This window comes from Camarhynchus parvulus, chromosome Z (assembly GCF_901933205.1).
Source record: "Camarhynchus parvulus chromosome Z, STF_HiC, whole genome shotgun sequence".
In the NCBI taxonomy this organism is placed as follows: Eukaryota; Metazoa; Chordata; class Aves; order Passeriformes; family Thraupidae; genus Camarhynchus; species Camarhynchus parvulus.
Window position 1 is genome coordinate 56,765,480 of NC_044601.1, and position 27,659 is coordinate 56,793,138.

At 41.4% G+C, this 27,659-nt stretch overlaps 1 protein-coding gene across 1 annotated transcript in view; it reads left to right on the forward strand.

Annotated features, from left to right (window-relative positions):
• PLCXD3 (phosphatidylinositol specific phospholipase C X domain containing 3) overlaps positions 1-27,659 on the forward strand; it is a 73,070-nt gene that overhangs the window by 35,787 nt on the left and 9,624 nt on the right. Inside the window, exon 2 of the mRNA XM_030968735.1 lies at positions 10,648-11,356. Coding sequence (XP_030824595.1) covers positions 10,648-11,356 — 709 coding nt within the window. The remainder of the gene's footprint in view (positions 1-10,647; positions 11,357-27,659) is intronic.

The following is a 27,659-nucleotide window of genomic DNA, read 5'->3' on the forward strand; positions in this document are numbered from 1 at the left end:
TTTTCTCTGCATTGCAGAGGTTCTTGCAGCACCGTTTGATATTTGTAAAATTGAAATATCTTACCTTTTAAATTTCTTGTGGTGATCCATCTCAGATCACAGTGCTAGTCTTGTAGGGATCTTAAAATTAACGGGAAACCTGACTGAAGTGATCATTCTTCCCACTGGCTTTGCAGTGCGGTTTCATTTTATCCAGACACACCTCTTGTCCTTTTCTTGGCTTAAAATTATGGGTATGAGAGATATGCAGAAACCATATATGTTGTGCAAGTAGTTTCTGTCATCTACAAGATCACTAGAACTGTTTAGAAGGGATGCTCCGATTGAGTAGAAAATACTGCAGCTTTTTCATTTTGTTGGGCTTTTAAAATTACTGTTACTGATTTTTAAATAGAAAGAAGAGCTTAATGAAATAAGAACTATACTGAGGCTAGTAGATGTGTCAATGCAGTCATGAGTTAGGAAAAGGTTGCACTGTGTATTTCAGAGACAAAAAAAAGAAAGAAGAGGGCATATGCAAGAGGTGAGGGAAAGGCAAATTTAAGCATCCAAAACCTTCTGTATTGCCAAAAAGATACAATAGGTCGCAAGAGATATTATTGATGTAATCAGAGGCAATTATTTTAAGGGAAATTTCTCATGTTTCAAAGCACTAAAGAATGTTTTTCATGAAAGTAAATCAAATAAAAGCTCAAGAAGCAGAAGTTGCCTGATTTGATGCTATTTTAGAGTGTGAACATTGAATTACCTGTGCTGTTCGTGTGCATGGAGAGGAAGAAATATGAGCATTCTCTATTTAGGAGCTTTCTCAGGTGCATGCTGTTCTTCAAGGCTTTTCTGTCAATGATAGCATTTGGATCATGAACCAGAATTATGGTCAGAAGGTGCTCACTGTTGGCAGATGCCATTTTGCAGGCTCAGCGAAGCTGCCTGGGATCATCACAGCCTCTCACTAGTCCCAAAGCTATTGGCTCACAATTCTAGTGCTTCTGATTGCCCCAGGAGATACGACTAGGATGCTGATGACATAGACAGACAGACTGAGCTGGTGCTGGAAGAAAATACGCCCCAAACTATTCCTGGCATGTTAATTTTATGCTTGGAATCAGATATACCTCTTGCTATTTTTTTCTCCCTATTTCTTTCCTTCCTTCACATTCTTGTCTGCTGGTCCCTAAATTAAGACAAAAAATAGCTATTATGGTACTTCTGAGACTAGTCTTTAAATAAAATGTGAGATCTGATAGAGATCTCTGATGCATCTAAACATGCAGCAGTGAGCTTGCAGAGTGAAAAGGAAAGGTGTAATACTAGATTTGTTTGCACAGTTCACAGAAAAGCAAAGAGTTAAAAGAATTTTCATTTGTGGAGTTTGGATAATAGATGGTAGCTACGGCTCTGCCCCAATGAATTTTATTTCCCAGTGATTAGGTAGTTAATTTGTCTTCAAATTATAGTTGGGCATAAAATACAAGGTTATATGTGATGCTGATTTATGTAATCTAGAATATTCTATACAATCTCCATATATGCAAACACATAAACAAGGAGACCATGCCACTCTGCGTGCTATAGCACTTGACCTGCCCCATGCAATCTGTGGTGGTGTGTCCAGTCTGCTGCTGAAGTTATAAATTCTGATGATCTTAAACCATGTGTTTTAGGTGCTTGGTCAATTCTGATGTAAAGGTTATTTTCAAAAACTGTTAGTTTTTTGGCAAGAGTGAAACAAAACTCTTGCTCTGCCAAAAATGAGGACCTGATTTACTAATTTTTGTAAGTTTGGTTTGAAGTTTTTCCATGAATTCTGCTGTGTTTTAGCCTGATAGGTGAAGGGAACCTTCTTCTATTACAGAATTTGTGCTTTGTGTCTGCTCACAAAACACTGTGAAATCATGTTTGCAGTTTCACTTGACTGAACAAATTAAAATAACTTTTTTAGTGGCTTGTTGTGGGCAGGTTTTTAAAGTTTAAAGCCTTTTGCGGCTTTTAAAATTTTCAATGCAGTGCCCAAATGTTCAACAGGGTGTTTTTTTGAATGTGGTATATGCACAAGTAGTATCACTGCCTTCCTCCTTCACCTTTTCTTCTGTGTACAGATGAGAGGTTTAGAGCACATTTGGAAAGAAACAGTGGAGAAGACACACCAGCTGAATCTCTCAGTCCTCAGTGTGATCCTTTCCACTTTTACATCTATAATGCAAAAATGTTCCCCACACTTGTTTGCCTTTGAGTGCTGGCAGGAGTTCTGGTGGCCTGACTTGCTCTGGATGAGCAGTGGGGAATGCTCTGGGCATGGAGAGCAGTGCTGCTGCCCCACGCCTGCCCCGCTGCTCCTGCAGCCCTGGGCGACGGCTCTGCTGTGCTGGACAAACAGAAGGAGCCTTCTCCACCCTGTGCTGTGTCCTGGCCTCGCTGCCCTTTTTCTGGTTCTCAGCTGTGTTAATCCTACATTTGCCTGTGTAATATCTGCCCTGTTTAGATCTGCATTTGATTAACTAGTTATTCACTTAAAGCTGAGCTTTTAGAATACACAGCCTGAGACTCTTAGAAAGTCCCTGCTGTCCTTGTGCTGCTGCACCATGCTGCCTTCTGAGTGCTGGCTGCATGAAGCCTCCAAGGAAATCTGTCAGGAGGTGGTTTGCCTGGGAAGAAGTGGGAGGCTATCTGCGCTTGGCAGTGTCTCAGAAAAAGTTACTTCATCTCATCCTACACAAACAACGACAGGACAGTAAAGAAGTTAGTAAGTAAGAGGGAAAACTCTCACGAAGGCAGCATGTGCTAAACTTCTCTTAAAGAGCAGTTTCTTTAGCAAAACTAAACTTGTGATGGCCATGATTGTGAATGTGCTCACACAGTTTGGAGAGCTAGAAATATAATTGCAGCTTGGTTTTTTCTTGTTTCTCTACTTTTCAACACAGTATTGAGAATTTGAAAAGTGGAATTGACTGATACGGTATTCTAAAAGGAATGGAAGCTGGTCTTTGTGTTGGCAGGAGGGAAGTTTGAGAAATTGCATGTGGGTACTTTTCTATACACCAAACATATTGGTATGAATTGAATAATGAGTAATCTAATCAGATTTGTAGCCAAGCTTGTCTGTCATACTGTGATAATTACTATCTACCCAGGGCCTTAATACCAAGCAGATCCCTCCCCACCTCCCAACCTGTTTTATTTTTTAGAAGTGAGTTCTTTATAGGAAAGAAGCAGGGCTTAGGCAAGGCACTGATCTTGGCTCAGTCCAGTGACCAGAAACACTTCCCAGTGCAGGCACTGCCATATCTCATAAGCTGCTTCTTAACAGCTTCAAATGGTAACAGCCTTGGCCTGAGTGAGGAGCAGTTCATCATGGTCATGGAGTACTGGCAATATCAACAGTGGTAGTCTCCCCGTGGAAGCAGTTATAGCCATGTTCAAAGGTACAAACCAAAATTTGGTTTGTACTTTTGAACAAGAGTATTTCACAGGTGATAGGACATGTAAGAGGAGCAAGAGCAAGTAATTGTTTAAAATCCTCTCTTGTTGCATGAAAATTTTCTTTTGTGTATAGGGAGGACAAAACAAAGTCATTCCAGGTCTGAAAGTTGGTCATTAGATGTGGAATGCCATTTCTGGACTGATGGCCAACAAGTTCTGCTTTCTTCCTGGCTAAGGAGCTGCTTCGCTTCTTCAATGATCTGTTGTCAAGTCTGCATTTTTTTTTTATTTCACTCAGGAGAAGGGAGGATTGGACCAGATGACCTCCAAAGTTTTCTTCCAAACTGAGCTGTTCTGTGAATCCCTGAAAATAAACTCTCTGTTCTGTATTACACTGAACAAGAAGCAGATGCTTTGTGCTGGGTTTTGAATGTTTTGTGCAGTTCTAGGCTGTGTCCTAGATCGGTCCAGTAGCTGGTGAGTCTGTTAAAGTTGTGCTTGGGCATTTGATATGGACTGAGGGGCTCCAGCTGAGGTGCTTTGGCTGGGAAATGCTGAGTTCCACGCATGGCAGAAGTAGCATTAGAAACCCAGACAGGTTGCAAAATACAATACAAAGTAGTTCAGCTCAGCCTTGCAAGCGAACCATGTTGAAATTTGCATGGTGGTGCCTGCACTCCCGCCTGGTTTCTCAGATTGTCTCTTTTGTCTGCTGGACAGTCTCAATAAAGCAGCACAGTCCAGACTCCCAATGATATTTTCCCATGCACAGGACCAGGGCCCAAGTTACCTTTATATGCAATTCCAGTGGCTGGTCCAGAACTGGTGGTGGAGAGAATATGTGGGGAGAGGCAGGGGGAGCTGTCACTTCTGGGAAGTTATGGGGCAAGAAGGAAGCAAACATTTCCTTCCTCACTGTTTCACACATTGTAACCAGTGTTTTCAAGGCAGAATGAGATACAAGTACAAGAAGAGTGCAATTTCTTGGAGGACATGAGTATATATATTTATATATGCTGTATGCATGTACATGTGTGCCAATTTTTAATGTCATTCAAGTATTCTTGTTCTCAGGACTTGTTCAGTATCTGGATTTTTGCTTTGGTAGAGGTAATGTGTACCTCTCTTCCCATGCCTTTAGATTGTGGACTCCTGAGTGTGAATATGTGACTAAGCCCTGTGACCTTCAATTGGGGTCAGGGGCACATAGCTGGTGATGAACACTGGAAGAACAACTGGAAAGTGAGGCAGTTACCTATGTGGACACTTGGAAACTGAGCAATCTATAATTTCTCTGTTTCTCCCAGTTTTGTTTTTGTTTGCCTGTTTAGTGTTTTTATTAAACAAAGCTGATATCACCCAAGCATTTTGCATGCTAAAGGGAGCTGGACTGCTCTTGGCAGCACCTTTTGACTTCCTGAGATGTGCTGTGGCTTTGATGAAGAGAATAGTGCTCAGCCATCTCAAAAAGAAGGCAGAACACCGTATTGAGGTGCATTAACTCTAGTGTTCATGACTTGGCTTTGCTGTTCCTTGAAGTGGCAGTGCAACTAGCTGACAATTCATAGGGCTTCTCCCTTGGCTGATTGATTTTTAAGGTCAAAAAAGACAGGGAGAACAGACCAAATGAGATTGCAAGAACATTTCCATTGAACTCCCATGTACCAGAGGTCATAAGCTTTGTCCTAGCTATTCTCTACACCATCCAAGAAACATGATACCTGCTGTCAGTCACTATAGAGCCTTCTTTGATAAGGATGTCTTTAAAGGAATTATGTGGCACTGCATGTGACATTTCAGCAATAGGCACAAAGGGATGACATCTCCTAAATACAGAAAGACAACAGGTAAAGCTTTTAATGACACTCAAAGCACTAGTAAAACATTCCACTTCCAAAAGCTATTGGATAACTCCTAGCATAGAGACAAGAGATCCATGGAAGAGGAGGAAGAACAAAACATGCTAAAACCTGTGAACTGTTGCTTCTATTTGTTTGTGGGTTTTTTTTTCTGGTACTTGTAGATGATCAGGGTGTGATAGCTGCTGTTGGAAGCATATTGGTCAGTGCTGTTCAATTCTAGGTGCTGTTTTCGAGGCTGTATTTGCCAAGGGATGGCCAGAGTTGACAGGGAAGCAAGGAAAGGCATGGCAAAGTTCACGTACACTTGTTGGCTTTATGAATGATATATTTAAGCTTAGCCACCAAAAATAGTAGATTTGCCATGTCTCTGTGTAAATCTCCAAGAGACTGAAGAAACAATTCTGAACTAAAATGTATTCTCCCTTAGGGACTTCTTTCAGCACCAAGCCAAATTACTTTTTAAATGGGAGGGGTTAGCCCTCCAGGGAAAACATAAATATGTCCATAGTGAGTGTTAGTGGGTTAAATATTCCCAATTGCCCTATTACAGGAATCCAGTAAAGAAAACAGTAGACAGTTCTCCCTAGTAAAAATACTAGCAGGGGATTTCTAGCAATCTAAGTGATACTGCACAATTTGTTCTTTAATACCCAGTTTATGAAAATTTAGTGTCTTGCTGGTTCAAACTGGCTAATTCTGTTCTTTGAGGCATGGCTGGTGTAGACACTTTAAGTGTCCCTTGATAACTTCTTATGGAATAATGGAATGGTTTGAGTTGGAAAGAATCTTAAAGATCATTTGTTCCAATCCCTTTGCTGAGGTCAGGTACATGTTTCACTAGACCAGATTACAAATGCTATCCAGCACTTGGCCTTGAACACTTCCAGGGATGGGGTATCCACAACTTCTTCGGCAACCTGATGCAGTGCCTCACTGCCCTCTGATTAACACTGCCCTCTTCTTGACATCTATTCTAAATTTCTCCTCTTTAATTTAAAACTCTTCTTCCTAGTCCTATGGCTGTCCATTTGAAAACTTGCTCTCCCTCTTCTAAATAAGACTCCTTTAAGTACTGGAAAGCTGCTATTCAGCAGCTTTCTGTTTTCCAAGCTTAACAACCCCAGCTTTCTCAACCCGTCCTCAGAGGAGAAGCCCTTTCATCATCTTTATGATCAAAGGCACTGCTTTGGGCCGACTCCAGCAGGTCCCTGTCCCTCCTGTGCTGGGAGCCCAGGGCTGGATGCAGTGCTCCAGGTGGGTCTCAGCAGAGCAGAGGGGCAGAATCCCCTCCCTGCCCTGCTGCCCACAGGCTCTGGATGCAGCCCAGGACACGTTTGGCTCTCTGGGCTGTGAGTGCCATGGCTGGGCCATGTGCAGCCTCTCACCCACAGCACCCCCAAGCCCTTCTGGGCAGGGCTGCTCTGGGGCTGGTCATGCCCAGCCTGTGCTGATATCAGGGGTTGTTCCAGCCCAGGTGCAGCACCAGCACTTGGCCTTGTTAAACCTCGTTATATTCTCATGGGTTACTTCTCAAACTTGTCCAGGTCCCTCTGGATGGCATCCCATCCTTCAGGTCTTCTGGCCTGTTCTGTAGTGGACAGCATTCTCTGTGCTTTCTTTTGTTGTTGATATATCAGCAGAAGCTGTCTGTTGCCTTTCCCATCCCTTGCAGGTTTCCTTTCTCAGCTGTGTCCTTCTTAAATCCCTCTGTGCTTTGTCCTCTGTTCCTCCCTGGCAACCTGTCCTTGCTAAAACCTTCTGTAGTGGCTTAAGTTTGATGCCACTCAGAAGTTACTCCTTCAGCCAAACTTGCCTCCAGCCTTATCTCCTTGTTTCTTCACTCTCTATTCATATGCTTTAGGGAAGTTGCTTTTCAAGTTCAGCCCTTTCTGCTGAGTCCCTTGGCATTTAAGGTAATTGAGTTCTTCCAGGCTACTACTTACCAATTTCCTGAACAAGCCAAGACAGTTGCTCTGAAATCCAAGATCTTTCTTCTGCTTTTTGCCTTCATTGCTTTCCTGAGTATTTCAAATTCTTATTTCTCCTCGTAGTCACTCAGTCTAAGGCTGTCATCAGCCTTTATGTCCCTATCAATTTCTTCCTTAATTTGTACAACATCCAGCAGTGCAACTTCACTACTAAAAGGAATATCTGCAGAAAAAATAAGTCTCTGATGCTCTCTGAATTTCCTTCACTCTGCTGTTCTGCTCTGCCAGCAAGTGTCTCAAAATTCCCCCATGAAAACATGTAATTATGAAGTTTCTTCCAGTTATTTAAAGGCTTCATCCACTTTCTCTTCTTGACTGGGCTATAGTATGTGCACACAACGTTAACCCCTCATTTGCTATCCCCATCATGCTGATCCATGAGCCTTCTTCCTGGACTTCTTGGATATGCTGGGTTGTTGAAATAGTGGGAAAACAGCGTGCAATATTTTAAGAAAATTTTAGACACTAAGTAAACTGGTGAGAAAATATGTTTGCACACAAGAGGAATATCATCTTTTGCTTCCTGAATGACTTGGGATGAGTAATTTCCCCTGTTTGCCTCTCCGGGTCTCAGGCTGTGAAGTCTCTGTGGTACAGACCTACCATAACAGAGACAGATGATGTGCAAGGGCTGCCACCTTCCAAAGATTGCAGGCATCATTGCATTTGTGTTCCTAAATGTAGCTTGTGTCCTCTCTTCTTAGAGGCTGAAGTTTGGTGGTAGAGAGAGCCCGTAAGAACACTTTGCAGTGAAAATGTAGGAGGGGAATGTCCCTATGCACAAAAGAAATATTTGGAAGGAAACATGGTTGCCAAAAGCATGTTTTTACAGGATTCCCTCATTACCAGGAATATAGTGATTTTGGGCATGACAGTGGAAAAGATCATACCCTAATTTGCTCTGCTAAGTGTAAGGATTTTGAATTTCTGTGAGTTACACAAGTAAGCTATCTGAGACAAAAAGGCATGATTAAGGCAAAAGGAAATGTAGATGAGTGCATGATGAAAATTAATATTTAATTGACCTGTTCCAAGTAGTTTTACACATGGAAAGACAAAGTATTTGCTGTATTTTTTGTTCAGGAGGAATGTTTACATACTTTTGAACAGCTGACCTCTGCTTCATTTTGCATCAACCAAGTTAAGCCTTATTTCCTTTTTGTATTATGCTGTAGGGCTTCCTTGTTTGGGTTACAAAACATGAAAATTCTCAGAGCACTGTGCGGTCTTCTCATTACCATCCACATAGGAATACCTATTTTTAGGCTCAAATATGTGCACAAAGACTTTAATGAGGAAAAAATATTTTTCTGACCTGTTCTAGTTGCAGTGTTCAGGTATTTCTAGCTGTGATGTTCACACACACACACGCACGCACACTTCTCTGTGTTTTTCATCACCAGTAGCTAAGAGCTACCTGTTGACAGGTTGTTCACCTTAGTTTTCTGCTGTGAGAATTGTGCTGCCTTTCTTGACTAAAGTAGTTTTAAGAAGAATTTTAAACCAATATGTGCCTAATGGCAGCGCTGCAGTCAAGTTTAGCTGCTACCTTTTCTGCAGCTTCAGGTTGCCCATGTCTGCAGATCAGAAGATAAAAGACAAATGGTTTAATTAGTTTTAACACCATTTTGAGCCTACTGCTCTAATCAGTTGATCAGGTTTACACAGGTATTTAATCTGGCATAAAACTCTACAAAAATAAAATGGGCTTCAATGGACAAAGGGGGGGTTTGCAAAATCCGTCCCTTCCTAATATCAGTAGCTGTGCCTTGTTTTAAACAAGACTGGATTTACTTTGATTTCTAGATTAGTGCAGGTTACACTGAGCAGAATATTTAATGCATCTCATTGATTTTCCCTGTAATACTGTTGATACACAGGTCATTGCTCTAATAATTTGTTTTACCATTAGAATTCTGTATGCAGATCTAGTCCCCAAGGATATCAATGTGTAACCAGATACTGCATGATCTAATCAGGTACTGCAAGAAATACATTATCACTTCAACACCTAGCAGTAGAAAGCTTCATCAAAATGGAAAAGTTATTTAACTTTTAAAGCAAAATGCAGTTCAAAGAGACAACCATGAGAAGCAGATGTGTACAAAATTTAAAGACATTTCTCAGATTAAACAAAGCCAAATCCAAGCCAGAGTCTAGGATGATTTGTCATGACTCCATTTGTTGTTAAAGAAGAAAATGTTATAGCTGCTGCTTCAGTTTATAGGGTTTATACCAGTTCAGGTAAAGTAGCATCACTCTCAGAAATGACTGACTGGCAGAATTTCATTAATGTGATACTTACTTGCTACAGCATGCGTGCTTTGGAAAGCAATTTTGAAAAGCACCTGCAAAAGCATTGGTGACAGACAAGACCAGTGCTGTGAACTCATTTGGATGTAGGATTTGGATCTCTGAGTGCCTAATACTGCAGTCCATTTCCAGAATACAAGTCCTGCTGACTTTGAAGGAGTTTTGCAGGCAGTGTGTCTCAGTCTGAGCAGCAGACCTGCTTGCTGCTGTGAGTCTGACCAGAACCATCTATGGCTGGAATAGCAGGAGTGTGGCTCTGCCAGCAGCTGGACAGTGTTTCTGTGTAAACTGCCAGGTGCAAACACCAGGTGTTCAGCTGGGTAATGGTTGACAAAGGTGATAAGCATCTCCTAGGGTCAGCTTATAACTCCATACAACTGCTTTCATGTCGATGTATGAATGCTGAGCATCGTTAATTTGGCTTTTGTCTAGGTTTCTGAATTTTATCAGTGGAACACTGCTATTCTTGGCTCTACCTCTCGTACTTATTTAGCAAAAGAAAGTAAAGAATTTTAGAAGTAAATTTAAGAAGGAAAACCATTTAGTAACCTTGTGTATGACCAGATGAGACTTGATTTAAGATAGAACATAAAATATTTATGTTCCTTGACATTTTTCCAACTCCTATTTTATCTGGCTATAAAGGTATGTATGGAAGGATATTGGTTTGTTTTGGTTTTTTCCTTTGGTTCTACAGACTAAACAGTGCTCAATTCAGTGTGCAGGGCCAAACTCTCCTCCTTGGCTCAAGGGATTTGTTGTGTGACTTGCTTTGCTACCAGAATTGCTTTGATCTTCAGAGACCACTGGGTTCATTGAGCCTAAAGGCATAAGTAAGAGCTGGAAGAGAGTGACTGAGCATCCAGACAAGCAGTGAAACAGATTTTCTTTCATGTTCCTACAATGTGTTGTTGGGGCAAATGCTGCCAGACAAATGTACTGTTGTTGAGGGAAAGGGCATGGGGGTTGGTTGGTGGGTGTTGGTACACCCAAATTATTTTCATTGAGAAAAACCTACTAAAGGCTTTTAATATATTTTTTATAATTTTTCTCTCTTGTTTTAGGGTCTCATGACTCTTTTAGCTTCTACATTGATGAAGCCTCTCCCGTTGGGCCTGAACAGCCAGAGACGGTCCAGAATTTTGTGTCAGTTTTTGGGACTGTGGCTAAAAAGCTGATGAGGAAGTGGCTGGCTACACAGACCATGAACTTCACCAGCCAGCTGGGCGCAGGTATAAGGTATTTTGATCTCAGAATTTCCACCAAGCCCAGAGACCCAGACAATGAACTCTACTTTGCCCATGGTTTATTCAGCGCCAAAGTCAAGGAAGGTCTGGAGGAGATCAACGCGTTTCTCACTGAGCACCCGAAAGAAGTGGTCTTCTTGGACTTCAATCATTTCTACGGGATGCAGAAATGCCATCATGAAAAGCTTGTCCAGATGCTCAAAGACACATATGGAAACAAAATGTGTCCTGCTATATTTGCCCACGAAGTCAGCCTCCAGTACCTGTGGGAAAAGGAGCACCAAGTGCTAGTGTTCTACCACAGTCCAGTGGCCGTCGAGGTGGCCTTTCTGTGGCCAGGCCAGATGATGCCAGCTCCCTGGGCAAACACAACAGATACGGAAAAGTTGATTCAGTTCCTGCAGGCGTCAATCACTGAAAGAAGGAAGAAAGGCTCCTTTTTCATATCTCAAGTAGTGCTGACACCAAAGGCTAGTACAGTGGTGAAAGGGGTTGCAAGTGGTCTCAGAGAAACAATCACAGAGAGGTGAGTTTGTGACTGGTAAGGTGTGCTGACTGCGCTGAATGTGTGTTGGTGGTGCTGTTCTTCCAATTCCTTTTAAAGGCACTCTAGCAGATGAATTTCTTCCATGCTACTGTGGGCTAGTCAGAACTTGGCATAATCCTAAAATATTTAAAGAGAAACATATTGAAGGACAAGCTTTTGCATCTTGAAAGAAAATCTGCCACTGAAGCACAATGAGATATTAGAGGATTGGCTTAACCTTCTCTTTTTTCTGAATGCAGGTTTTGCTTATTTGCTTTGTTTTCCAAATGTGGTTTCTTATCATAAGCACTGATTATAATGTCTAGGATTTCATTACTGGAAAATCTTATCTGTATGATCTAGACAAATCTATCTATATGATCTAGATAATTTTTTATTTGTGTCAGGCTTCAGATATTGGATAAAAAAAAATTTGTCCTGGCTCATCAGCAAAGCCTGATGCTGTAGGATTTGCTGTTACACACCTCAAAGATGTGTGGTTTCTCTGGCTCGGTACCATCACACATTGTATTAAAGACAGCAGGACACCATTAGAGAGAATTTGACTCCTTAAAGTCTTTCTTCATTTACCACACAGGAAAGAGATGGCAGACCATCATATAGCTTCTGTATATGGAATAGCTTGTTGACAGGCCATTAGTTGTTATATTACAGAAAAAGCCACCTGTGCAAGACATGTATTATTTATACCATTCTGACTTTGATAAATCACAGCCAGTTTTGAGCTTAAAGGCATGTATATGTGACTGTGTTCTTGACAACTTGGTAAGAAAACTGAAATTTAATGCCAAGATGCAAGAGCTATTGTCTTTTTCTCCTTAAAAATAAAGAAGGGTTGCAGAGTGTAAAAAAAATTGCAATGAGGGTCCGTGGCCTGCTAATGTTTTGCTCTCTTCAGGGATGTGCCTATGAGGAAATTCTGTTGGGAGCATATCTCCTTGTATGAAAGATGTAGTGTCTGCAAAGAAAACATGCCTCATATTTGGGAAAGGTTGAGCTGTTTTCATGGCAGCTTTCCAAAGCAGCTCTTGACTTGAAAAAATAGGTAAAAGCTTCACCTGACATGGTAAAACACTGACATGGAAGGTTTTATGGGCAGTGGAACATGATTTAGAAGCACTTGTGTGACTGCACTTGCAGCTGTTGGAATATCTTTCATCTGTGTTTTAGGGGCTCCATTAGGCTGGGGAGTGTCCCTCTCTCCTGAGTCTGAAGAGCACTTCTCTGTACTAAAACACTGCTTTGTTGATGGATTTTACTGATAAACACCTTGTTGTTAGGGAACTTTATCCTCTAGTAAGCATCTTCCTGAGTGTTCTTTAGAACATGAAGTAGGACAATCAGGAAACTAACAGGTTGTTCTTAAATCTTGTTGTATCAATAAAATAGCCATCAAACCTCATTTTCTTCATCTTTGGCTTATAATGTGCTTTTTAGAAGCTGTTTGTAAAGCAAAGACTTGAAATAGATGCTGAAAATGTTTGAGTTTTGAATATCCAGAGCCGTTGAACTCATAGTATGCCTTTCCCAACAGCAAATCTTGAAATTGTAACTACTGCCAAAAGCCAATAAGTAATTGGACTGAAAAACCTGGAAATGTTGTTTTGCCAGATTTTAACTGAGACTTTTCACATGATCCCCAAGTGTGTAGTCACATTTCTACATGAAAAGTTGTTTCCTTTTTTGTATAATTCTTTTAGCCCTTATGAGAAAAATAGACCTTCAAAATAATCTCCAAGGCCAATATTTAGTCTTCCAAGTATGGCATCTCATTTTTAATTTTTACTTTAATACAAAAATAGACTGTAGGAAGAAACAGGTTTGAAATTTATGATAACGTTGATAGAAACTGAGCCTGTATTTTGAGTTAACTGCTCTAAAAGTAAACATCAAATATATTCAGAAGTGCTCCTCATTTTGTGAAAATTCTGTTAAAAATAAATAGGCAAGGAATTAAAAGATGAAGTACAATTTACGCAGTAGAATTTGCACAGTTGTCTTCAGTCTACCCTGCCTTAATGTTTCAGTAGCTTAAAAATATGTAATCCACACCAAAGGTAACAAGACATACATTCCAGCTGTGCTGTGTTTGTCACCTTGAACCATCACTCAGTAAAAACATTATTTTGTCCTTTTCAAAATAAATACCCAGACCAAATCCCATCTTTGTGTCCAGGTAGATAACATATGTGTTTTGTTGCCAGTTACTGCATAAACTTATATATTATACGGTTTCTCCTTTTTAAGAAATGCTGGTGAAGAGCCTTACATTAAGAATGCAGTTATCTTGCTTTTGGAAGCAGTTTTGTAACCATACTTGGATGGGGTTCTTCCCTCTCATTGGAATTTAAAAGTTCTGAATCCAAATGAATAAGGTTGAAATTTTCAAATAATTCTGGTGTGGGGGTTTGTTGTTTGGTTTGGGTTTTTTTCCTAAATTAAGTATTACATTTAAGAAATGTTCCTTTTGCATTTTGAATAAAACATATAGTAATTTCTTTTGTTTTGTTTCTCCACCTGCACAGTGACCTTTTACATATTGACTTCATCTTGAAAATAGGGCAAAGCATAGATCGTCTCAGATGCAATGAAACATGCCAGGTTTTGATCTCTGAAGTTGTTTTTTAATAATGAAATTGTTTATGATTTGAAGAGCTGTGGCTGCCTTGGAGGCAGAGCATGGTTTCCCTCAGTCACAGCATCCATTGGACTAGGGAATCTGTGAGCAGACAGCAATCCCATCCGGACTCCATTCTGCTGTTTTGCAGCTTTCTTTGGGAAAGAACACAGTGAAATATTCCTCTTAGCCAAGATGGTTGGTTTAATGGCTTTTCGTCATGATTGCTTGTGGTGGTGGAGGTCCATATGTACACTGCAGTAGAGCAGCCTTCCAAGGCAATATATTTAAAAAGGGGAAGAGATGTTATTCCTTAGCCTGTTCCCTAGAGCTCAGGTATGCAAGCTGTGAGGCCCAAAATAACCTCAATTAAAAAAGACCCAAAAAAGCAACAAAACATTTTCATGCTCCTAAGACTTAATTCAGTGAAGATATACCAAGAGTTTTCTAGTGATAGTGTTTGCTCACAGGGTTTGCTGTCATAACAGGCAGTATTCTGTGGTACGGTAATTAGAAAGAAGGAGAAATTAAAAGTTTTGAAGCTTTCTGTCTTGCACAAATACATGAGGGAAAAGCTATTTCTTGTAAGGTCTTCCTAGGACCACAGTTCAGTGTAACAAAACTTGGTAACGCAGATTTCACCTTCACTACTTGAATGAGGAGAATTGCTTGCATGTGTGCACATTATGTTTCTTGGATTTGATGAAAAACTTTGAGGACTATCAATGTGTTTCCAGGCTTAACATTCTGTCACACACGCAGTTTAGATGCCAAGAAATGCTCTTTGATTAGCAAACAATATATGCCAAATGAATTACATTTGCTGTGCTCATTGAATTAACTTCACAGTGAGGCAGCTGCCTTCAGTATATCTGAAAGGTGGTTGTGAGACACCCTTTTGATTAGTGTAGAGCTGTTCCTAATAATCTAGTTTGCTTTCTCATTTGCAGTGAAATTACTAATTTTATCTATGACACTTGAGACAAGTGTGATACTCTCTTTGTTGTCTCTGTCGTTTATTAATGTTGCAGAAGAATAGATCTCCTTCAGAGGATGCAGAAATCCTGTGGTACTTGTAAAGCTTTCAAAAAATAGAAAGTAAACACATACCCTGCCAATTGTCACTTGATTTCCAAATTAATCTCTAAGGATAATGTTCCCTGTGGCTCACATATGACTAAATCCTTGCCTACCCTGCTAAAGCTTCCTCCTTAGCAACCAAACCAAATTTAAAAAAAAAATGTCCTGCACATGAGAATAAACCTTTTTAAATGGAGGCAAAGCATCCAATTCACACTATTAACAGAAGGGATGGTAAGTAGGCCACAGAAACTGTCAGGAGAAAATCCATCTCTGGGTACAGTTGTGAACTAAGCAGAGTCAGATTTAGGTAGAGTATGGATGTTAGATGATTAGGTGGATATTGTATGTAAAATGATTCCTGAAATTGCAAGAAGTAGATTTTTTGAGTCAGTTAGTGATGGTGCTACACCTCCGTCAGCTGAATTTTTGAGTTTCTGCGTGACAGGAAGAGTGGGAATTGATCATATTTTAATCCCCACTCCATATTGACTGATGTAATTCTTAAACGATTTTGTATGAAAAAGAAAAACCACAGAAATGGCAACTATGTTTTCCTAATTCTCTGCATCCTTCTTGACTGTAACCTTGATGTCTGTCTCTGCAAGGGAGCAGCAGGCTCCAGTGAGCGGGTTCCAATTTTACAGCTCAAAGCTGATGTGTCAGCTCTTTAGCTGCTGAGAGGGGAGGGGAGCCTCAGTCCCTCACTAATGTGTGTGGTACAGGCATGCCTGACCACACATGTTTGCCTTGGGACGCAGCTGTCTTTTCTTTTTTTTTTTTTTTTTTTTTTGGTTATTATTTCCTGACCACAGAAGGCACAGAATGGCATTCTGGTATATTAGCAAGCTATTCAAAAGAACTCTGGGCAATCCAGAAAAATCCTTAGTATTCCTGTTCTTCCTCAAACTATGCTTAATTACTTGTCCAGTCTTTCTACTCAACAGGCAGTCACTGTGTTTTGCACAGAGAACAGCACAGGGAGATTTCACTGGAAGAATCTATCTACCACGTTGACAGGCCTGCACACTGAAACCCCCAATGGGCTGTGTATGTGTAGTGGCATTTCATCACGGACCATCTGTCTGCATGACAATTTTAGTATAGCATTCCCACAGGAAGGGCTGTGTGGTTGTGTCTGATGGCTCTGGTCGTGAACTTGGAACAGTATTAAATTGTCACAAAATACAGGAGCACAGGTTTTTAATGGCTTTGCTAAAGTATTTGTCTACACACCCAGTAGCAGCCTGTCGGATTTGGTGGAGGAAGAAGGTTGGCGTGGTGATCGCCACGGTGACCTCTGTGATCAGTGGCTTGGCTTCTGGGTGTTTGTTTGGGGCAGTTGTTCTGATGTGTTCTTGTGGCAGGTATGGGTGTCTCACAGTTTTTCCCTCTGCTTGGTGTGCTTGTGAGTTTTATGATGTTGGGCCTCAAAACACCTGCTTACAGTTACTGTGTGTGCTGTGTGACTACTTGTAAATATACTTTATGTTTTCCTGTCGTTGCACTCTGGGCACAGTGTGGCCCTGCACATACAGACAGCAGCAAGTGCTTTTCATCACAAAAAAGGAAATGTTCATTCTCTCAGCTCCACTGCTGTAAGCTGTCTCTAACATCTACTTGTCTCAAAGATTTCACACTTCACTCTTTATGGCTGCTGTAGTGAAATTGCAAATGTCTCATTAAGTCACTTGGGTTTCCTTTGATCTTTCTGCATTACTCAGATCACTAAGGAAACTCAAAAGCTAATAGATGCTAACAAGTGCTGACCCCAGGGAAGATGCATTTGCTAATGTTGGGCCTGGGTCTGTGTAGCTGCTTCTACCTGATTGTGAAGGAAATGGTTCCTTGATGGGTTGATCATTCTGCTCTTCATTTATAAGGCACAAAATGAACACAGAGATTTACACAAACAAGCTTTTCCAGATATATTCACAAAGTGGTGTTCAAGTTAGTAATAATTTTCTGTAAAGCAAAAATGTTTCACACAAACACAAGCAAAAACAAACTCAGTACATATGGCAACGTCCATGTCTCTGTGTTGTGTTAGCTCTTGCATGCTGCAAACCACTGCTCCCAACCATGCTAGTCTACTTATAAGTAGATCTATGTGCACATCCTTGTCACAGTTTAAGCAGAGAACTGGACAGTTCTGCACGAACTAACATGCTTATTATATGTTTGGATCAAGCTTCCGAAAAAAAACCCTTCCATTTTTAACATTCTGTTGCTGCTCCACAGTCCTAGAGGGATAGGATGTGAATAGAAATGTCAAAACAAAATCCTGTCAGCTTGTAAAACGATGTTGAACACGCTGTATCATTTTTGATTGGTTTGAGCAATTCTCAGCAGCCTCTAAAACCTTAGAGGGCTTTCAAATGCAATCTGGAGAGAATGCATCCCCACTGTCCCTGGAGAAGTCACCTGCATATGCCCAGCTTCTGCAGCGGGTATCTCCACTTGGCTGGCAGGAAAGATTTAAGACAGGAAGGGGTGTTAAAGGAGCCTTAGCGACAGAAACCCCTTAAATCCATTTTCAGTAGGTACACCAAGCCTGCAATTAATTTAGTTACACGCTTCCCTGTGCTTACAAATGAGTAGCCTTTGTGGGCTGAGTGAGCAGTTGGCCATGCAGGCTACAGCCAGAGATGTGTTGGATAAAGCCTGCAGAGGAAGCAGTAGGGATTCTGGCACACTGCTGCCACAATTGTACAAAGACATCACTGCAACAGGGGCGCTGGAAATAGTGAAAGCAGGCAGGACAAATGTCTTGTTGATGTACCACCTTCTGTATAGTGCAGAATTTGCATAAGCTGTAAAAATGCCCATGCTTTTCTTCTGCTAAAGCAGAGATGATACAGTTTTTTCCCTAGGAATTTAGTAATGTCTGTGGGTTGCAATGCAATTTTTTCTTAAGGAGCCACTGTCACTGTGAAAGATGCTGGTTTTATTAATACAAATCCTTCAAATATCCAGCCTTCTTTTATTGATCTTTTCTTTACAACTTTACTTTTAGGCAAATTTTTAATAATAATATTTTTCTCCAGGAATGATTTTTTTTGGAGGGGGAGGGGAGAGCTAGGTCTAATACACAAACTTGATGTAGTCAAAGTTTATAATAAGAATTTAACTGTAATTATAATGATATAATTGCATGTATTGTCCTGGGTTGTACAGTTGCCCTAGAGAGTACAGCCTGTTATATTAAAATGTCTTTCAGTATTTATTTCAGACACTAAGAAAAATAATAAAAGACATATCTATAAGATGCTGAATGATCATACAGTGGGATTTGACCTTTGGCAATATTTTAATACTGTAGCTGTTGATCTGAGGGTTTTTGTAGCTAAGCAACTGTCATCCAGAATGTATTATATCATAAAAGAGTATTAAGATATGAAGGAGACTAAGTAGTTAGAGTGAAATAGGAGCCATGGTGAGATGCAGGCACTTTCCTATTGAACACTCTTGTTTTCAGAGGTATAGCACAAAGGATGAACCTTACCATGATTTGTTCCATGGTGGGGTATTGAAACCTGCACCCTGCACTCTCAGTTCTGTGAGCAGACACTGTTGTGTAGTAAATCAAGTATGAAACTTGATCTTCAGCAACGGACACATTAATTTGCTGAACAGCAAAGAGGGACTGCCACAGATCTTTATTCTCTTCTTACTTGGAGTTAGAATCAAAAAGCTTGGAAGAGATCTCAAAGATCAAATCCAACCTTTGACCAAATACCATCATGCCAAGTAAACTGTACCACAAAGTCCCATGTCCAGTAGTTTCCTGGACACTTCCAGGGATGGTGATTCCAGCACCCCTTTGGGCAGCCAGTTCCAATCCCTAAGCACCCTATCAGTGAAGATATTCTTCCTGAACCTCCTGATGTCCAGCCTGAACCTCTTCTGGTGCACCTTGAGGCCATTTCCTCATGTCCTGTCACTGGTTGCCTGGTAGAGCAGGTCAACCCCACCATGTTGCAACCTGTACAGCTTTGTAGAGAGCAAAAAGTTGACTGCTGAGCCTCTTTTTCTGCAGGCAAAACAACCCCACTCACTCAGCCACTCCGCATTGACTTAGTCTCTAGACCCTTTCTCAGCTCTGACTCAGTCCAGCATCTCCATGTCTTTTTTCAAGTGAGGGCCCAGAGCTGGACACAGCACTGGAGGTGTGGCCTCAGCAGTGCCCAGCACAGGGGGACAATCCCTGCCCTGGCCCTGCTGGCCACACCATTGCTGATCCAGGCCAGGATGTCATTGGCCTTCTTGGCCACCTGGGCACAGCCTGGCTCATGTTCAGCTGCTGTCACCAGCACCCCCAGGTCCTTTCCAGCCACTCTGCCCCAGCCTGTGGCACTGCCTGGGGCTGCTGTGACCCAAGGGCAGGACCTGGCACTGGGCCTTGTTGAACCTCACACCACTGGCCTCAGCCCATGATCCAGCCTGTCCAGATCCCCCTGCAGAGCCTTCCTGCCCTCCAGCAGATCAACACTCCAACCCAACTTATTTACACACTCTGATGTCTGAAACTGACTTCTTTGCTTTTCCAGTGAGACCTGTTCAAATTACAGCTCTGAGGCAAGGCTGTAATCCCAAATGATTCCTGCAGTTGTGGTAGTGCTTAAATAATGGGAAAGTGGTCATTTTGTCCAGAGTGTTCACTGCTGTTTCTCGGGGTTTGGGTGGATAAGAAAAGAAACTTACCTCCTTATGAGCAGGCTTTTTTCTCAGAGCTAAGGTCATTATGATTTGTCTTGGATTTGCATGTCTTACCAGAGAAAACCAACTACAGGGCCATTTCTCTGTTCCCTGCTTTTGGCTGAGGAAAATGCTGAAACAGCGAGGACTTGGCTGCTCATGACTTTCCATACTCTCTCAGCTGACCTCCGCTGTGTGGGTCTTGTGCCAACCGCCCCGTGTCAGGAGGAGGCTCTGCCTCTGCTAAAGGAGCACGGTTGTCACATCCTTTCCTTAGCCCCTTTCTTCACCTCTCTCCTCTCACATGCTATTTTTAATTAGATTTGCTTTTTTCCTCTAAATTATTTCAAGTAGTCACCCCAGCAAGCTTAGTTTCTGCTTCAGCCACGTGTGAGATACTGGTTAGGGTTTGGGTAATTAGGGTGAAAATATAAGCCTGAAGCCAGAATGTTGCCAGCCTTTAAAGATGGTAAAGATTTAGGAGAGGGTGTTTCATACCCAGGGATGCTGTTTCAGGCTGTTGTCAGGTGCCAGGCAGGTGGTCCTGAAGCTCATTGCTGGAATCAAGGTACTAGTGTGTTGTCCAAGACTGGTGCTGTTTCCATGAAGAGTAGGAGCACGTGGCATGGGGAGTGTCTGTGCCCAGTTAGTTAAGTGTCCTTCTGCTGGAGGGAAAGGATGGGACTCAGCTGAGAGATGTCAGCAAGGTCCCTGCAGTGGCACTGCAAACAAGAGCAGTGCCTTGCCTCTTGCCCTGTTTTCACACCAGGCACAACGAGTTCTTTTGAGCCTGTTGCTAATTGCAGCTCAGAACATTTGGTTGATAATGATCTTTCTTGCCTAGTGGCATTTGCTGCTGGCTTCCTCCCTCCATCAGACAGCGTTTCACTGCTGTTTGTGTCTGGCTGTGCTGGAACAGGAGAGACGTAAATCCAGATGAATGGTTTTCTCTTGGTGGTAAGCACCCTCCTTTGAGCTCAGCAGTCTGAGGAACATTTGTGGAAGTATTAATCCATGTGATGAACACCTGGTTTTGTTTTTGTTTGTTTTGTTTTTTTCTTCTAAGCTATTTCTCATAAGAAATACAGGTGGACTGTTTGAAAAATACTTTTCAGCTCTGGAAGGACATTGTTTTTCCTTTAGTAACTGCAAGTATGAGTATCCAAAAGAGAGCTACAAAGATGCTGAAGAGTTTAGAGGAGATACTGTATGAAGAGAGGCTGAGTTCACTTGGCTTGTTCAGGCTGGAGGAGTCTTAGAGGAGACCTCATAGCGGACTGGAACTTCATCACAAGGGGAAATGGAGAGGCAGGCATTGGTCTCTTCTCTCTGTTCACCAGTGACAGGACCATGGGCATGGCATGAAGCTGTGTCAGGGGAGGTTTAGGTTAGATATCAGGACAAGGTTCTTTGCCTGGAGGGTGGTCAGGCACTGGAACAGCTCCCCTGGGCAGTGGTCCAGCACCAAATGTGATGGAGTCCAAGAAAAGTTTAGACAATGCTCTCAGGCACATGGTGTGACTCTTGGGGTTGTCTTGTGCAGGCCAGGAGTTGGATTTCGATGATCCTTGTGGGTTCCTTCCAAGTCAAGATATTCTATGATTCTATGAAATAATGCATTGAATGGACTGACACCCAGAGTCAGTTACTGTAATTTCTTCTCAGTAACTTTCTGGATTCCTCTGCTGCTGACAGCCAGCACTGACTGTACCAGCTGCCCAGCTCTTCTGAGAAGAGAGGGTGTATCTCTGGAGATACATTCACATCTGCTTGTTGAAGTGGTGTGTGTTTTTCTCCAGGCCATGCTTTGTGAACTCGTGTTGTCTCATAAGTAATGTCTCTGTTGACACACGTTATGCACACGCTGGGTGACAGTGACAGAGGTTATGCAGATCTACCCCAGCCTGTGCTGAGGCAGAGCTGTGCAAGGTCTGTCTGCTGGTCTTTGATGCAAGACAAGTGCTTAGCCAAGACTGACCACTGTTAGCCTCTGGTGCGAGAGGTTTACTGGAGGAAGAGGAGTGCAGCATCTCTGTGATGAATGTGCAGCCTGGTCTGCATTCCATGAGACGAGCGTGAGCCGCTGCGGGGCTCTCAGGCACCTATGGCTGAGGTGGCAGGTCTGCTTTTCCTTGTGTTGATGAAGCAGCATGGCTCAATGCTATGATGGTGGAGAAGGGAATGACTTCTCTTGGCAGCCCTTCTTCCCAGATATATCGAGTGAATTGGCATTAAAGCAGGGAGGAAAACCACTATAAGAGGGAGATCAGATCTGTGTTCTTTTCAGGAACTTGGTAGTATGTAAGTGTATGGGACCTGATGAGATGCATCCTAAAGTCCTGAGGGAATTGGCTGTTGGACTGCCAAGCTGCTGTCCATGGTGTTTGAAAATTCATGGCTGTCAGGGGAAGTCCCAGGTAACTGGAAAAAGGGAAATGTTGTGCCCATTTTTAAGAAGGGTAGAAGGGAGGACTCTGTGAACTCTGACCTGTCAGCCTCCCGTCTGTGCCAGGGAATATGATGAAAGAGTTCCTCATGGGAGTTACGCTAAGTCACTGGGAGGACAGGGTGGTGATTCAAGACAGCCATCACAACTTCACTAAGGGCAAGTATTGCCTGGCCAACTTGCTAGGCTTCTGTGATGGAATGACCAAAACAGTGGGCAGGGAATGCCATCTGTGTGGGCTTGTGTAAAACCTTTGACATGGTCCCCCACAACATCATTCTCTCTAAATCAGAGATGGATTTGATGAGTAGACTTTGGTGAATGAGGAATGGCTTGGATAGATATCCAGAGTATAGTTGTTAAAGCTCAGAGTCCTCCTGATGGACATCAGTGACAAGTTGTGTCCCTCAGATGACTTTTAAGCATCCATTTTAACCCAAACAGTTCAGTTATTCCATGACCTCTTTGCTGAAGTGTTTCTCAACCACGTACCTCTCTTTTCTTCTCTCCATGGGGATTTTACTTTATTGCTGATGCATCCTCTGTAGTCCCTTGGTAAATTTTTACAAGATACATAATGTATTTTTTAGTCTACCTTTCCCTGTGGTTGGTAACCATGGTTCATTGCTGTGGAGTTCTTGTTAAATAAAATATGAGATCAATTCAAAAGTTATCAGTATTACTGGAAACATGAGACTTCTCACAATGTCTGCCTATTTTTAGTGCTGATCAGAACCAGTAAGAGTGCTCCAAATCGACAATAATTTTTGTTTTTAAAGCTAATTTGAGATCGCATCAGTGGTATATTGTTTAATATTTTATTTCCTTTGTTAAGAGTTTGGTCTACAGTTGTTAGTTTTTTAGATGTGACATCAAGTGCATGTTTCTGTGACTTTTTTCAACCCAAAGATTACAAAGCCATTTTTTCTTTTTCCCATCAATGCCACTTTTTATTGACAACTACTGGTATTTTAAAGTCTACTCTTTTTTCTTTTTTTTCCCCCAAGAGTGTTCCTTTTAGTGTTTTTCCCCAGGGAAAAATCTATTTTAGAAAAATACATCAAAATATTTCGATTTTCACTCCTATTAATTCTGTCTTGTCTTCAGATTTATGTTACACTCTTAATTGCAATATTTAATGCTGTTTCTATATTTACAGCTTTTAATTTTTTTTATTCAGAAATAGGTCTTGGACATTATTTTGTGGAAAGGCCAAAGTTTTTGTTTCGCTTTCTAATATGAAACAAAATCACATTTTGAGATGCTGGAGCTTCACGGAACAGCAGATCTTGGTTTCAGAATCTTGGTTTCACATCTATTTAGTACCACAGTGGATGTCTAGCCCTGAAGCATCCAGTCTTTGCCTGTCCCTTGGTATCACAGTTGATCAAGTGACAGTCTTTATGTCCCATTATCCATATCCATTTTAAATTTGCTCATGACTATTAGAACCTACAGTTTTATCTGCTGTCTACAAGGTGAATACCACCAGCCCAGCAAAGCACTATTCACAATGTTAATTAACATGGTGTGCACAATCATAAACAGTGTAGAAGGATGTAATTCTTCAGGGAGACTCTATTGTTTAAGTAATACTGTGGCGCATTTCAGGATGCTTTACTGTTTTGTGGGACAAATAAGTCAGAATCTGTCCTTAATTTTTCTCTGAGAAAGTTCAACTGCTTTATTTTGGATAGAAGTTAAATGATCCAACTGCTTTATTTTGGATAGACGTTGAATGACCCAACTGCCTTCTCTAAAATCTAAAATTATTTGAACTCAAGGCAGACAGCATATTGGCAGATGTAGTCTAGAGGCAGTGATTCAGGACAATGCAATGTGGAAGAGTCTGACTTAGCTTTTTGACTGACTGCAGTCTGTCATGTTATGATGCCACTGATGGTAACATCTCAACTTTTCAAGACTGGTTGCTCTAAGTTTGAGTTAAAAGAAAAGATGAGTATTATTGTTTGATTACAAAATATGCCAGTAATGAATGTTTGAAAGGGTTGCTCAGAGGTCAGCAGAACTATCTAACAGAATGAAAGATGCAGATATTATTTCCTCCAGTGCCTCCCCAAAGCCTTCTCTTCTCTAGGCAGAATAGCCCCAGCTCTCTCATACTGATCATACTGATCGTCTTTGTGGCCTCCTCTGGATCCATTCCAACAGGTACACGTCTTTCCTGTGCTGAGGACCTGAGAGCTGGACACAGTGCTCCAGGTGAGGTCTCATGAGGGCAGAGGGCCATAATTACCTCCCTTGACCTGTTGTCACCCCTGGGATGGCCCGGTGCAGCTGGTAAATAATGCATAATGCAGTTGGTAAAGTGTAAAGTAGTGTATTATCAACTGAAATGGAGTTTGGAAATCAGAAATTAAGTTGGACTTGTTAGAAGTACCAGACTGTAGAAATGGTAGCTTTCCTCAAAGACCCTGGTTGTCTTTAGTTTTGCCAGTAAGGACCTTGAATTCTGCTGTAAATAAGGGAGTTTGCTGCTAACACAAAGAGTCTGTCACTGTAACTGAGGAAAGCTGAGGGGTAACATATAGCAAGACCTGGATGCCTGCAGGAGAAGTGAGATGAAATTCAGTGGTATAAAATGTAATGTCATGATGATGGGAGCATGCTCTGTTAAGGCAGGCTCTCATCAGCTGGGATTGCCAGGCAAGGTAGCTGCTGTAGTGTCACCCATGGTTGGCTAAATCTTAGCCCTTGTGTAGAAGAAAGGGTGGTACCCTTGTGTTATGCACCTAGACATTTACAATGTGCACAGAAAGAGGCTGACACTACCATCTGAGGTATGATAGGATATCTTTTTGGATGTTCAATGCAATTTTGGTCATCCTTGTTCTGAGTAGATAATACTGGCACAGCTGCAGAGAGGAACTACCAACTAGGTTAAACGGGGAGTGAATTGCTGAAGACATCAAGAAAGCTTGTCTTGTTTATCCTGGCACAGTGGATCCTGAGAGATTCTGTGATTACCTACTTGCTGTAAATGTCACGAGAATAAATACCAGTGTGGGAAAACAGTTTAGGCTAAGGGCCAGCATTCTTAGAAGAGCAACACTGACAAAATAAATTTAAGCTGGAAGTGAGAGAAGGGCTCCCTACAGTGAAATTTTCCAGCTGGAAAAGTGGGAATGAGAAAACTGACTGCTTTTAAGATGAGCTTCATCAACTTTTGAAAAAGGAACAGAGATCACTGGTTAGCAAGTTCCTCCTGGACACCATTCTACAAGAGAGTGTTGTGGCTGCTAACCTGCCTTACCATGGCACTTACTGGAGATGGGAGAACATCACTCACTGTGCTCTGCTCCCCGCTGGCCCACTTGTGGAAGCCCTGGAGGAAATCTGGTCTTGAGACATGGGATGGGGACTCCCACGTAGGGGTGGGGAAAGAGGGGCTCTTACAGTATTCATTCATGACCCCACTGATTATTGAGAAACCAGAGAAGCCTGTGTTAGGGGCACAGTTCCCACCTCAGCAGAAAGATAACCTGGTGAGCCTGTCTCCTCCAGCTGTATCCAGGACAAACATTTCTCACTGGAAAAGAACAGTGACTATTTTGTAATATCTCCTGGGTGCTATATTTTAGATAATTATAATTGGCATAGTAAAGGGTTTATCATATGAATGCTTTGGGCTTATTAATTCTAGGTTGTGAGGAAAGTTAAGTAGAAGGAATGAGGAATAGCTCTGGGAAGGCTGCTCCTGGTAAATTATTCTCAGCAATGCCCAGGATGCTGTTTAGGAGGATAGTGCCTCTGGGATCCAGCTGATTAACAAAGATGGTTTAGCTGTGGGAGTCCAGAGCTAGAAGCCAGAAGATGTATAAATTATAATAAGCAGCTTGATCCTTCTCTGTGCTGAGGTGAAGCAGGTTTTGTGGAGGAGTTAATAGGTGTGTGCCTGTGGTCCAGGCACCAGGCTGGCAGAAGAAGTGATGCCTCAGGTGTAGAGAGGTACAGCAGAGGGGAGTTTGTGGGCTAAATTAAATGTACTGGGAAAACAGAATTGTGAATGCTGTTGATTCTATTTGTGAAATGGGACCAAACTTGAAGACTAGTTGTATATGAGAAAAATATGTAAGAAAACATTTACGTGTGATGTTTTCAACCTTAATGTTTTAGAAATATTGAAGTGTTTTGACAATTTTAAGAGACCAAAGAGTGAGAAAAGAATGTTTAATTGGCTGTGCTGAACATGAGCTACACATTTAATATATTTTTAATTAACTGAAAAACTGTGTGTTCCTATGTCATTTTGTTTCCACCATCTAATTTTCTGACTTGTTTTAATCACAACATCATTCAAATCAGAGCTGTAATTATGCCCAATTTCTGTTACTTGGATGTGCTGCCTGAGACCCTTACTATATTCTTTGCTTCTTGCTGTCCAAATAGCACTAGGGATGAAAAACTACTATTTCCCTTCTTTGGAGGTCATTCTTTCTCTTATAATTTTGCCTTTCAACTTTTTTAGGTGGATTGCTTCATCATAATCTGTTTGCTGAATGTTTTGTGAACAAAGCACATTTTCACCTTTATTCTAAACAGTAAGAAAGTATTAAACTCCTGGGAACCATAAGATGCATCTCTTTACTGTAACTTTCTCTTGTTTGAATATGATTATTTTCCTTGCATTTTTCAACTTTGCCTTCCAAATGAATTATTCTGCATAAGTCTTTCTGAATAACATATTGTGGAATATACTGAATAAGATACTAGGGCAAACAGTCACCTGCAGATTTTTCCTTTTTGGTTGTCTCTGTATCCAATAGCAAAGAATTAAAATATTGGTAAGATTCACTTTCATTTAAAGTATCTGCAGGAAGAAACAGTTTTTCAAGCTACACTATTAGTCTGGAAAAAAAATTCATGTTTTATCTGTTTACTTAAGTAATTTAGATTTGTTGTAGCAACGATGTCAGTGGAAACTGAAATGATGTGTGAAATTCTGTTACCAGTTGTACAGCAGAGAAATAGGGCTGGCAGTCAGAAGTTTCTTACTAAACCTTGCCCTCCACCTAACTGCTCTGCTTTCTCTGCTAATGTTGCATACCTTTTTACTTTTACTAACTTTTCTTGTTACTCAAAAGTGGGATTTTCATATTCACTCTGCTAATTCATTTGTGTTTCAAGGTTCTGGGCAGGGCTAAATGCTTGTAAAAATCATCTCTCTACTTTGATGTGGTAGATTCTCTTTCATTGCTCTCCACATTAAATTTCAGAGTATTTCCTCCATGCAGTACCTTCTACTTTTTTTTCTTCTCTAAATCTCTGTCTTGTTTCTTGAATAATTCAAATTTTGCATTTTCAAGAATGTGAGTTTTGTAACAAGGAGATGAGCCAGCAGTACCAAGTGAAACTCCGGAATGGGGGGGTAGCTGAAGAGTTCTATGCCTCGAGTACCCAAATAAGTTACTCAGCAGGAC